We start from the raw sequence: 12705 nt of genomic DNA on the forward strand, positions 1-12705 counted from the left end.
AATGAAGCACTTTTTTTACTACATTATTTTCACTGGAGTTCCTCTTTAAGTAGGTTAGGCTGCTAATTTCACTATCTCCTATTACACTGCCACTCATTATACTGTCTCCTGACCCCCCAATTTACTGCTTCTTGTTAGAGTACCACCTATTATAGTGTGCTCTATTATACTTCCCCGCGATGTATAATATGCCAAGGAACCTCTGCAGAGTCCTCAAGGAACCCTGGGGTTCCAGGGAACGCTGGTTGAGAAATCCTGCCCTAGGGGAACCTTTTTTTTTATTTATTTACAGGTTTTCTTTAAGTTAAATCTCTTTAGCTTGTCTGTAAGCATTTACAGACATGTACAGCATGTACATGTCAGCATTTAAGTTATGTACCTAGTGCAATGTATGGGGATAATTAGAGGCGAAAGTGTATTTATGACTTTATTTATTTTTCTCATTATGTGCTAGCAATAATTGCAAGCTGTTCTTTACAAAAAATGACAGTAATATACGCTCATGGCATAAATAACTAAAAGGTCTCTAAAGTAAGAATTTATGTATTCAATTTGAAATTTTAAAAATGTTTTATTGCTTTTGATTCATTTTGTCACAAAAAAAAAATTCACAAGACATAGGCCTCAACCCTAAAATCTATTGTACAACTTATCACGGTTAAAATACCACATATCTCTAATTTGATAGCTAGTTGGGCATCTAGTAGGCCATTATTACTGAAGCGTGCGTGTGGCTTTATACAGGCCTGTTTTTTCCTCAAAGTATTTAAGCGCCGTACTTTGTTTGCATAGGCCCTGGACAGCAGAAAAAGGCCAAAAATGTCACCATTCTGGAAAGTTAACTAACAGGGCTATTCAAAAGTTGGTGTGTTTGTAAGCTACCGACTTGCTGAAACTTTCCCAAATTTGATCATTTGAAAATAAAATGTTTTTGAATGATAGAGCGAGTTTGTCACATAAAAATTAGGTGGGGACAGAGAGCAATGAAAAGCTGCACCAGATAAATGTTACTTTTTTTTTTTTTTTTTTTTTATGGGATTTGGTGAAATGGTTGCTTTTGAATTTTATATAGAAGTGATCATAGGCTTGCCAAATCAATCTATAGACACTATACAGTGTTCTCCCCAGAAATTTTTCCCAGCTGGGTGGCATGAAAAAGTAGCCGGGCGGGGCTTGATGAGTGAATACAGGACCGGCACTTCTCTGCTCAACTCTGCTTACAACAGAGGAAGTGAGCAGATGACAGCTGGGTGCTCAACAAAACTAGCTGGGTGGAGCACCTGGCTAAAAGAGCCCGGGGAGAACACTGCAATAACATAGTACCGTATATTCTAATACAAGTCGACCTCCTGTGTAAGTGGACTCCAATATTTGACCCTCTCAAGCTGGAATTTTTTTATTGACTCAAGTATAAGTATAGCCAGCAAAGTTAATGGCTGCACTTCGGGCCCAGGAAGAATGAACAGCTGCACATCGGGACCAGGAGGAGCTATTGACTGTACTGTATACCGTATTGCAGCGATTAACCCCTTCTGTCCCTTAAAGGGAAGGTTCAGGGAGGGTGGTTAAAAAATAAAAATCAATTTCCACTTACCAGCCCGTGGCAGGCAGGAGGTGCCCTCGCCGCCGCTCCGCAGGCTCCCGGTGGCCGACCCGCGCTGACGTCATCGGACGTCCGCCGGGCTGTACTGCGCAGGCGCAGAACTACTGCGCCTGCGCAGTACAGCCCGGAGGACGTCCGATGACGCCGGCGTGGGACGCAGAAGTGCCGGGCCTTGGAGCACAGAAGAGCCCGACCTGGCAGCCGGCCAGGTCGGGTCGGCCACCGGGAGCCTGCGGAGCGGCGGCGAGGGCACCTCCTGCCTGCCACGGGCTGGAGGAAGCCCCAGGTAAGTGGAAATTGATTTTTATTTTTTAACCACCCTCCCTGAACCTTCCCTTTAATTGCAGCCAATAATTCCTCCAGGCCCCCAAGTCCAGCAATTATTCACTCCCCTTCCCAGTATCTCCCCTGCCCCTTTCCTTGGCAATGTAGTGGTCTGGACTTTCACACTTGTATTTTCTTACAACTGGATAAATTGCTGCAAATGGGAATGTCACTAATGGTATACACTTTACTCAGTGTTGACCGTGACTCGTGTACAAGTCGACCCCTATACTTTTTTATATGCGAGTCAGATCTAAATTTCTAGACTTATACTTGAGTATATACAGTAAATGAACAATGATCTAATAATGATACAGGGATTTTTCTGACTGCCATCTGGAGTTGGGAAGCAATTTTACCCATTTAAGGCTAATTGGCCTGTGTCTGACCTACAAATCTGTCCACAAAACCTGTCCAACCTACATTTCCGATCTTACTCAGAGGTACACACCTAGCCGCTCACTCCGCTCTTCCAATGAACTTTGCCTAACCGCCCCCCGCATCACCCAGTCCCATGCACGCCTCCAGGACTTCTCAAGAGCTGCTCCAACACTATGGAACTCCCTACCTCCACCCATTAGGGCAGCCCCCTCCTTCAACATCTTCAAAGCCCTCAAAACTCACCTTTTCACTCTGGCCTACCACCCCTGACAAGTGCTCTAAACCCGCAGCTGAACTCTGGTCCCCTACCGTTCGTGTCCTTACCTCTTCCTTTAGATTGTAAGCCTTTGGGCAGGGTCCTCCTCCTTTTGTGTCCTACCTGATCATGCACCTCCATTACTGTGAGCCCATGCTATGCATCTGAGTGAACCTAACTTGCCTAATCTCCATGCTCCCCTCCAGTGACTGACTAAGCATTACCTTGTACTCATACTGTGCTGTGTGATCTGGTTTGCATGTATTCCTGTATTGTCATATTGCTGTATGTCACCCCTAAATATTGTCTGTAACCTAAATTAATGTTCAGCGCTGCGTAATATGTTAGCGCTTTATATATACAAAAAAATAATAATAATAATTGGCCCAGGTTTTTAAGGTTTTTCACCTTCCCCTGGAACAACTGGGATGTGTGTGAGTTCGAGACTTTTTTTATTTTTTTTTATTTTCTGGTTTAACTTGATGTTTTTTTGTGTTTGTTTTTTTTCCTTAACCAAAGCTTTACTGTTACTAAATATCATTGTCGGGTAGTATGCCCATGATTAAAAGTATATGCAAATTATATAGTTAAATGAGCAATATTTTTATAAATTCTGTACTAAATATTACAAAGTGGAAGGAACAAGTGTATCAAGTGGCATAGAAAGTGCAAGATGGGAAAGAATCTCTGGCCGAGCCATTGCCTGACAAGCAACCAACTTGAACCACTGTATCGCCACCTGTCAAGTGTCACTGTCTCCCACTTCAGAAGTGCCAATGTGCCCATGAAAAATAAATAACCTATCACTATGCAGTGAATACCAATTTTTATGATTGGGAACAAAATTGTCTTTATAAATATTATAAATGAACTGGCATTTCTGCGGACCTCCTTCTTCTCAAATTACGGGTTGCATGCTGTCTGACTTCAATACAAAAATTGTGTAACCGCCAAAATCAAGTGCTCACCTGTATACTTATTCCAGGTCAGTGACCCAGTTGAAATCGTGGATCTCGGCATGAAAGGGAAATTTCACTTTGGTTGAGAAAAGCTCAGTGAATTAAGTTACACTATAGAGCTGAATATTCCCCCATCTTGATTTGTTTACTATGCATTATAAAGACCCAATTCCACAGTGCTGCTAACAGAAGCTGAAAGATGCGTCAATTTTTTTTCCGGCAGTCATATAGGGTCAGTACAGGAGCTGAAAAGTAACAAAGCCTCTTGCCCTGTGGAGCAGCAGGTGTTCCTGGGAATAGGGATGCTCATTGAGTTGTAAGATTTTGCAGCTTGAAAATGTACCTCAGCTGGGTTTAATTAGTCCATATTAAAAAAAAATTGAAAATTTACATTCTTTGCAATTTTGAATTCATCAGCTTTGACTTGTTTTCATCTCATTGACCATCACTGCTTGCCAACAGTTCTCCTAAAGGGTACTCTTGCTAAGGCTGCAAAGGATTGCAGTTTTAGCCTTCGACATTCTGAGCTGTTTGGTTACATGAACACTTCATTCTGCAAAGAATGTATGTATATATCAAGACAACAATCGAGAAACTGTTAGTGCATTCTTCCTTTTTATTAGTACAAAAAGTTTTTCAATACAAAAATAAATTTAAAATCTTTTCCATAATAAATACAGTGAGTGGTCTTTCCGTAAAGGACAACTGAAGTGAGAAGAATATGAAGGCTGCCATATTTATTTTCTTTTTAACATTACCAGTTGCCTGGCAGCCCTGCTGATCTATTTGGTTGCATTAGTATTTGAATAACACCAGAAACAAGCATGCAGCTAATCTTGTCAGATCTGACAATGTCAAACCCCTGATCTGCTGCTTGCTTGTTCAGGGTCTATGGCTAAATGTATTAGAGGCATAGGATCAGCAGGAGAGTCAGGCAACCTAGATTTCATCATCCAGACTTGCAGAAGACACTGGTTGTTTCTATTTGCTCCCTTCCCCTGTCAGTCACAGTTCTCACGTCTTCTGCTTATGAGTCACGGCTCCCAGCACAGACACCTCACACAGTCTCTGCATTATTTAACCACTTCAAAGCAGACTGTATTGTTTTGTGGCTTTACCGCATGTTGTAGGCTTTATGAATTGACAGCTGGATGGTGTACTGGTTAAGGGCTCTGCCTCTGACACAGGAGACCTGGGTTCAAATCTCGGCTCTTCCTGTTCAGTAAGCCAGTAATTCAGTAAGAAGCTCTTTGTGCAAGACTCCAACACTGCTACTGCCTACTGAGTGCGCTCTAGTGGCTGCCTCACAAGCGCTTTGAGTCCGTCAGGAGAAAAGCGCTATATAAAAAAAAGGAATTATTTGTTGAGGTATTTACCAGTATTTAGTCAGTAATTTATCTTACTGCTCTGTAATTTCAGCTTTTCATGCGGTAACAGCCTTTGTGATTGACATTTTTCTAAGTGCTCACTAAAGTCAGCTGTTTTCTGCATTACTGAATGTGGTAATGCTTTATGAATCAACTCCAATAGGTCTGAACGGTTCAGATGTGTGTAATTTTCCCACTTTTGTATTGCAGGTACATTTCCCAGCAAATGGCTTCATTTCTCCGGATAAACTTCCACTGTTGGAGAGCCTTCTGCCTGCAAGAAAAGCCATTGAAGAGAGCGATGAAATGGAGCAAGCTGAACTAATGGACTTTGATCCATCACAACAAAGGCGTGCCCATTATAATGGTGAAGCCTATCATGATGATGACGATGATGATAGCCACCCAAGAGCTGGAGTACAGTGCCAGACATCCTAGATCAAACCTATTTTTAATGCTTATCACGAATGCGGAAAGGCAATGAAAATGCACTGCACCTTTTTGAGGGCCACATTGTGCTGCTGTTCACATTTCTTTTTCTGAAGATGTTGGTAGAGCCTGGCAGAAAAATGGAGCCTATCCAGGCTTTTTCAGTTTTCAAATTTGTGAAACGACATGTTTTGTAATATTTGAAACTGTTTACATTCATGTGTGTCACTCTCCTTATGGATGAATAAGTGGATTCTGAGATGTTAATGAAAACTTCAGATTTTCAGCACTGTTTTCCCTTGTATGAATAACTTGTGAGTTTGTTGCAGACATTGATTCTTTCTGTGATTGTGTGAAAGACTTGGTTATAGAAATCCATGGCTCAGTTTACAAAGTTGGTTCCAATATTCAGATTTTCTTTGTTTATATGGTCAGTCCTTTTTATTTCACCTTAATTTACTTGTTTTGTACAGTTAATTTATCGAGTATCTCACATTCTACAAAAATGACTCTTTTGGTGATGAAGACTATGGCCTCAATTCACTAAGCTTTGTCAAACACTTTATCAAACATTTAATAATTTACCTCATGGGTAAAATCTCTAATTTTGAATTCACTAAGGTGTTATATATTTATTGAATGTTTTATCGATAAAATGTTCAATAAATCTATAACACCTTCGTGAATTTAAAATTAGATTTTACCCATGAGGTAAATTATCAAACGTTTGATAAAGTGTTTGATAAAGCTTAGTGAATTGAGGCCTATGTCTATGTATGCATACTTAAAGACCTAAACATTTGGAATGAAGTGTAAACGTTGTCACCATCCAGCACTGTATTAATAAAATTGTTCTTGACTAATTGAAGACTTGTAAGACTGGGGTTTTTTTGCCAAGTGGAAATTCTACTTTTTTTTTTTTTTTTTGTCCTGAACAGAAGATAAAACAAACTTGTCGTGAACAGGTTATTGCTTGACAATGCACAAATGTTTATGTAAAAAATGGATGTAATTTTGCAGCTACAGTAGAATCTCATAGTAAACTCTGATATAGTAAACTCAGTTCCTAGGTCCTGGCCATGTGCCTGTATAAATATGCAATGCATGTTGAATTCTGATAAAGTAGAGTACTTGGCCAGGTCCCTTGAAATTTACTAAGTGAATTATACTGTAGTTTATTTCCAAAACTAAGGTCTAATTGCACTTTGCACCCGAAAGAACCGTACTGGAGTACAGACTTCCAATAAACTCCTATCTTGCTGCATGGGAAATTAGGTGATTAAAATTTCCATACCTGCATTAATCTATTGATGGCAAATATTAACGTTCCTACCAGTTGCTGATGACTTTTTTTATATGCAGTATAGTTTGACTGGATAGTGTCCCAGTTGTGGGTTAAAGGGAGCCCTAGGTGATAGGGATATGGAGGATGCCATATTTAATTCCTTGTAAACAATTCCAGTTGCCTGGCAGCCCTGTTGATCTGGCATAAGTAGTGTCTTAGTCAAAACCCTGGAACAAGCATTTGGCTAATCCAGTAAAATCTGAGTCCGAGAACCTGATCTCTGGCATGCTTGTTCAGGGTCTATGGCTAAAAGTATTAGAGGCAGATGATCAGGACTGCCAGGCAACTGGTATTGCTTAAAGGGACACTTAAGTCATTCCAAAATGACTTAAACCGGAAGTGGCTGCCAGCGGGGACAGGAGGATCAGAGGGAGACGGCGTGGGCACCGTTCAGCTGCAGGGGGCTATTGGAAGCCCCAGGTGAGTAAAACTCTTTTTTGGGATGACTTAAGTGACCCTTTAAAAGGAAATGTGGCAGCCTCCATATCCCTCACACCTCAGGTTCCCTTAAAGTCTTTGACATGGGTTACCAGGGTTTGAATCCTTGCTATGGCCAGTATTTGTACAGTAAGCAGTACTTGGACAAGACTTTTTTTTTTTTGTGCAGGATGGACTACTTTAAGCACCCTTAGTGGCTGCAGCTCTCAAGTGCTTTGAGCCCAGACGGGTGATGACCATTATACAAATGTTAGCTGATTTTAAACAATTGTGGAATTTTTCAGTTGGGTATGAAAAATGCCATAAATTAAGCTGGACTCTGTTTTGATCATGGAGTGTGACAGATGCCTCAGTCTCCATGTCTGGAGGGCAGGTAGAACCTTCTGCCAATTGGGGAAATGCAGAAGAAAATCTTTAGTGCCATTTCTTCTGTTTAGCAGCAAATGAAAAATAAGGCATGTTTCATCCAGTGCTAAAGGAAAGGGCAAGCACTAGTATTTGGTTCTTCTACAATGGGTAATTTAGCACTAGGGGTGAGCTAAATCTGTCAAAACAGCCTTTATACTTGCAGAAGCGGGTGGGTATAGGGGGGCGAGCACATTTGAACTGCAGAGTGGAAAACGCCCACAAAATCACACCTAAAGTGATATAGCTAGATAGAGATACAGTGGAGGAAATAATTATTTGACCCCTCACTGAATTTGTAAGTTTGTCCAATGACAAAGAAATGAAAAGTCTCAGAACAGTATCATTTCAATGGTAGGTTTATTTTAACAGTGGCAGATAGCACATCAAAAGGAAAATCGAAAAAATAACCTTAAATAAAAGATAGCAAATGATTTGCATTTCATTGAGTGAAATACGTTTTTGAACCCCTACCAACCATTAAGAGTTCTGGCTCCCACAGAGTGGTTAGACACTTCTACTCAATTAGTCACCCTCATTAAGGACACCTGTCTTAACTAGTCACCTGTATAAAAGACACCTGTCCACAGAATCAATCAATCAAGCAAGCAGATTCCAAACTCTCCAACATGGGAAAGACCAAAGAGCTGTCCAAGGATGTCAGAGACAAAATTGTAGACCTGCACAAGGCTGGAATGGGCTACAAAACCATTAGCAAGAAGCTGGGAGAGAAGGTGACAACTGTTGTTGCGATTGTTCGAAAATGGAAGGAGCACAAAATGACCATCAATTGACCTCGCTCTGGGGCTCCACGCAAGATCTCACCTCGTGGGGTGTCAATGGTTCTTGAGAAAGGTGAAAAAGCATCCTAGAACTACACGGGAGAAATTTTTTAATGACCTCAAATTAGCAGGGACCACAGTCACCAAGAAAACCATTGGAAACACATTACACCACAATGGATTAAAATCCTGCAGGGCTCGCAAGGTCCCCCTGCTCAAGAAGGCACATGTGCAGGCCTGTCTGAAGTTTGCCAATGAACACCTGAATGATTCTGTGAGTGACTGGGAGAAGGTGCTGTGGTCTGATGAGACCAAAATAGAGCTCTTTGGCATTAACTCAACTCGCTGTGTTTGGAGGAAGAAAAATGCTGCCTATGACCCCCAAAACACCATCCCCACCGTCAAGCATGGGGGTGGAAACATTTTGCTTTGGGGGTGTTTTTCTGCTAAGGGCAACTTAATCGCATTAACGGGAAAATGGACGGAGCCATGTATCGTGAAATCCTGAACGACAACCTCCTTCCCTCTGCCAGGAAACTGAAAATGGGTCGTGGATGGGTGTTCCAGCACGACAATGACCCAAAACCATACAGCAAAGGCAACAAAGGAGTGGCTCAAGAAGAAGCACATTAAGGTCATGAAGTGGCCTAGTCAGTCTCCGGACCTTAATCCAATAGACAACCTATGGAGGGAGCTCAAGCTCAGAGTTGCACAGAGACAGCCTCGAAACCTTAGGGATTTAGAGATCTGCAAAGAGGAGTGGACCAACATTCCTCCTAAAATGTGTGCAAACTTGGTCATCAATTACAAGAAATGTTTGACCTCTGTGCTTGCAAACAAGGGTTTTTCCACTAAGTATTAAGTCTTTTATTGTTAGAGGGTTCAAAAACTTATTTCACTCAGTGAAATGCAAATCAGTTGCTATCTTTTATTTAAGGTTATTTTTTCGATTTTTCCTTTTTGATGTGCTATCTGCCACTGTTAAAATAAACCTACCATTGAAATGATACTGTTCTGAGACTTTTCATTTCTTTGTCATTGGACAAACTTACAAATTCAGTGAGGGGTCAAATAATTATTTCCTCCACTGTCGATATAGAGAGAGAGCTAGATATAGATAGATAGATCTCTATCTGGTAAACAATAAGGATGCTAAGCAGGCAATCTAAAACCTAAAGGGAACCTGAAGCGAGTAAAATTTAAAATAAACACGACGTAGCTGCAAATAAATATTGCATGCTAACCTCACCGTCAATTCCTCTCAGAAGCTCACCATTTTCTTACAGTGATCCCTTTCAGTTCTGACAATATTTTGTCTGAACTGAAATATACCAGTTGCTGTCAGTTATATATCAGTAGCTGTCAGTTACAACTGAATGTGCAAGGTAATGTCCATGTTGACAAATTGGACGGGGGAGAGGAGAAAGAGATTGAGTAGACTACACAGGAGGTGAGTATGACCTGTGTATGGTCATTTTTACTTTTTATTTTCAGTTCAGGGTCTCTTTAAAATGACTGACTTTTCTTGTTGATAAATTATCATTCCCCAGTTTAACTGACTCTTATTTGGTACACAAAAAGGAAGTTGCAGGGCATGCTAAGCACCTATTTTACCATGCAATCAGTCATGGGGTTTCCAAGACTGGATTCTGCAGGGCCTCTGCTCTTGTCCTATCATTTCTCTGTTACAACAGAATGTTAGAGTTCCCATGCAGGATCAATGGCAGGGGTTTTAAGCCATGATTTTCCTAATTTGGAAATCATGGAAATTACAGATATTAAACTCCATGGCGGTAAGCCCTCCTCACCTCCCAGGGGATCCAGACAGATGGTAGCCATTCTTCCTGTCCTCCGAGGCTCTGAATCGGGCTCTATCCATCAATTTCGTGAGCTCCAAGAATTTTCTACAAAGATCGTTGCAGTACTGATATTTTTCCTACATCTCCACAATGTAAGAGATCTCTCATAACTAGATGACTTTATGATTTTGACAGGTTCAGAACAGGACTTGTGCAGGGACATTGATTCTTGTGTTCACACTGAGCACTGTGCTGGAAGATGAGCACAGAAAAATCAAACCTTCTACCATCACAAAGGAAAATATTTATAGGGCTCCTAGACTTAGTCCAGCAGAAGGTTTATCTACATGCAGAAAAGGTATCCAAACTGATACACTAAGTACAGGAATTTTTAGCCTCCCTAGAGGCTTCCCTCAGACAGGCTTCATCCCTGCTAGGTTTAATAAGTTCATCAATCCCAGCAGTCGAATGGGCATAAGCTTACTCACAAATACTAGTCATGGTTCCTGGAAAATCGGAACAGGGCCCTGTTCTCTCTGGATAACAGGATAATACCTCCACTGTTGGACTGTCAGTTTCAGGACTGGTGGCAAAAATATCATCTATCCCAAGGGAGACTGAATACCTTCAGGGGCTTTTTCTGTATCCACAGATGCCAGCTCTTGGGGGTGTGGAACCCAAAATTGAGATTACCAGGTTCAGGGCAAATGGGAGATGCAGATACAGAGGAAGTCATTCAACTATTGAGAACTGTTGTCGGTGAAACTCTGCCTACAGGAAATGCACATAAGAGGGTTGGGGGTCATGGTATACTCACACTATTGTAGCAGTTTTGTATATAAAAAAGGGGGGGGGGAATCAGAGTTCAGGTTTGGGGACTCTTTGCCTCTAGATTGCCTTGTGGGTGGAGGAGAACCTAATTTCCCTCTCAGCAGTTCAGTCAGGGCAAACAGAACAGGTGGGCAGATGCATTGAGCAGGTCTCTGATAGAGACCGAATGGGGTCTCAATTTGGAGATCTTCAATGAATTGACACTGTTCTGGGGAGTGCCGATTCTAGGTGTTTGACTACCTGGTAAACCTAAAGACAAAAATCTTTTTTTTTTTTTTCCCCCCTTTTATGCTTTCTGTTCAATAGACAGATTGGATACGCTACAGTGGCTGCATGGACTTCTGTAGGTTTCCTCCCTTCAATCTCATCTCGAGTGCTCAGGAAGATAAAGGTCACGGGCGTGGAAGTTGTGTGTATAGCACTGTGGTGACCTAGGAGGGCTTGGTTTTCCTTCCATTAGTAATAAGGGGGCCATGGCACCTAGATCCCAGAGCAGACCTGTTGATACAGAGGAATCTGGTTCACACAAATCCACAGCAGTTCAGACTAACATGGATCCTGAAGAAGAGATCTTGAAGGGAACCCGAGGTAATAGATATGGAGGCTGCTATATATATTTTTTTCCTTTTTCAAACAATACCATTTAACTAGCAGTCGTCCTGATACTGCACTCTGAGACTCCGTTTACACTTAATCAGTTGGTATATTTTTTTTCCATAGCAGTGCATTAGGAAGAAGATTTCAGTTAAACTGCGTTACGTGTGAAAGGTGCCATAGGAAAACATGGGCATTACTTTCAGTTTTCTTTCAGTTTTAACTGAGAGCAACTGATTAAGTGTAAACTGTGCCTAACTCACCTGACTTAGGTTTTACTGCATTAGCTGTGTGCTTGTTCCAGGGGTTTGACTCAAACAATTTGTCAGATGATTAACAGGGGTACCAGGCAACTGGCATTGGAAGGAAATAAATATGGCAGCCTTCATAGCCCTCTCACCTTGGGTTCTCTTTAAAGAGAAACTGAACTGAAAATGAAAAGTCAAAATAACCATACACAGGTCATATGTACTACCTGTGTAGTCTACTATTCAATCTCTTTCTCCTCTCCTGGGTCCCATTTGTCCACTGTGATCAATGGAATTCTCTGTACTCCATTTTAAAAATAGCCATTACCCCATAACAGCTTCCTGGTCAGCACACTGTTAAACTGTAATATCACCCACTTGAGCCATAGGGAAACATGGACATTACCTTGCACATTCAGTTGTAACTGACAGCTGCTAATATAAAACTGACAGAAACTGGTATATTTCAGTTTTGACAACATATTGTCAGAACTGGAAGGGATTATTAGAAGAAGAAAATGTTGAGCTTCTGAGAGGTACTGATGGTGAGGTAAGTATGTAATATTCATTTTCAGCTACGTCATATGTTTATTTTAAATCATTTTACTCGCTTCAGGTTCCCTTTAAAGAGACTCTGAAGCGAGAATAAATCTCGCTTCAGAGCTCATAGTTAGCAGGGGCATGTGTGCCCCTGCTAAACCACCGCAATAGCGCCGCTAAACGGGGGTCCCTTGACCCCCAAACCCCCCACTGCGACACTTGGTCGCTCCTGGAGGCAGGGCTAACGGCTGCAGCCCTGCCTCCAGTCGCGTCTGTCAGCGGCGCATCGCCGCCTCTCCCCCGCCCCTCTCAGTGAAGGAAGACTGAGAGGGGCGGGGGAGAGGCGGAGATATGCGCTGACAGACGCACGTGGGGTAGGGCTGCGGCGGTTAGCTCTGCCCCAA

General features: G+C 41.8%; 1 protein-coding gene across 2 annotated transcripts in view; it reads left to right on the plus strand.

The window, feature by feature from the left end:
• Positions 1 to 6187, plus strand: part of DNAJA1 (DnaJ heat shock protein family (Hsp40) member A1) — a 53543-nt gene extending 47356 nt beyond the window's left edge. For both annotated transcript variants that reach the window (XM_068233719.1, XM_068233720.1), the window contains exon 9: positions 5101 to 6187. In XM_068233719.1, coding sequence (XP_068089820.1) covers positions 5101 to 5328 — 228 coding nt within the window. In that variant the 3' untranslated portion in view covers positions 5329 to 6187. The remainder of the gene's footprint in view (positions 1 to 5100) is intronic.
• Positions 6188 to 12705: the final 6518 nt, after the last annotated feature.

This window comes from Hyperolius riggenbachi, chromosome 1, assembly GCF_040937935.1.
Source record: "Hyperolius riggenbachi isolate aHypRig1 chromosome 1, aHypRig1.pri, whole genome shotgun sequence".
Lineage (NCBI taxonomy): Eukaryota > Metazoa > Chordata > Amphibia > Anura > Hyperoliidae > Hyperolius > Hyperolius riggenbachi.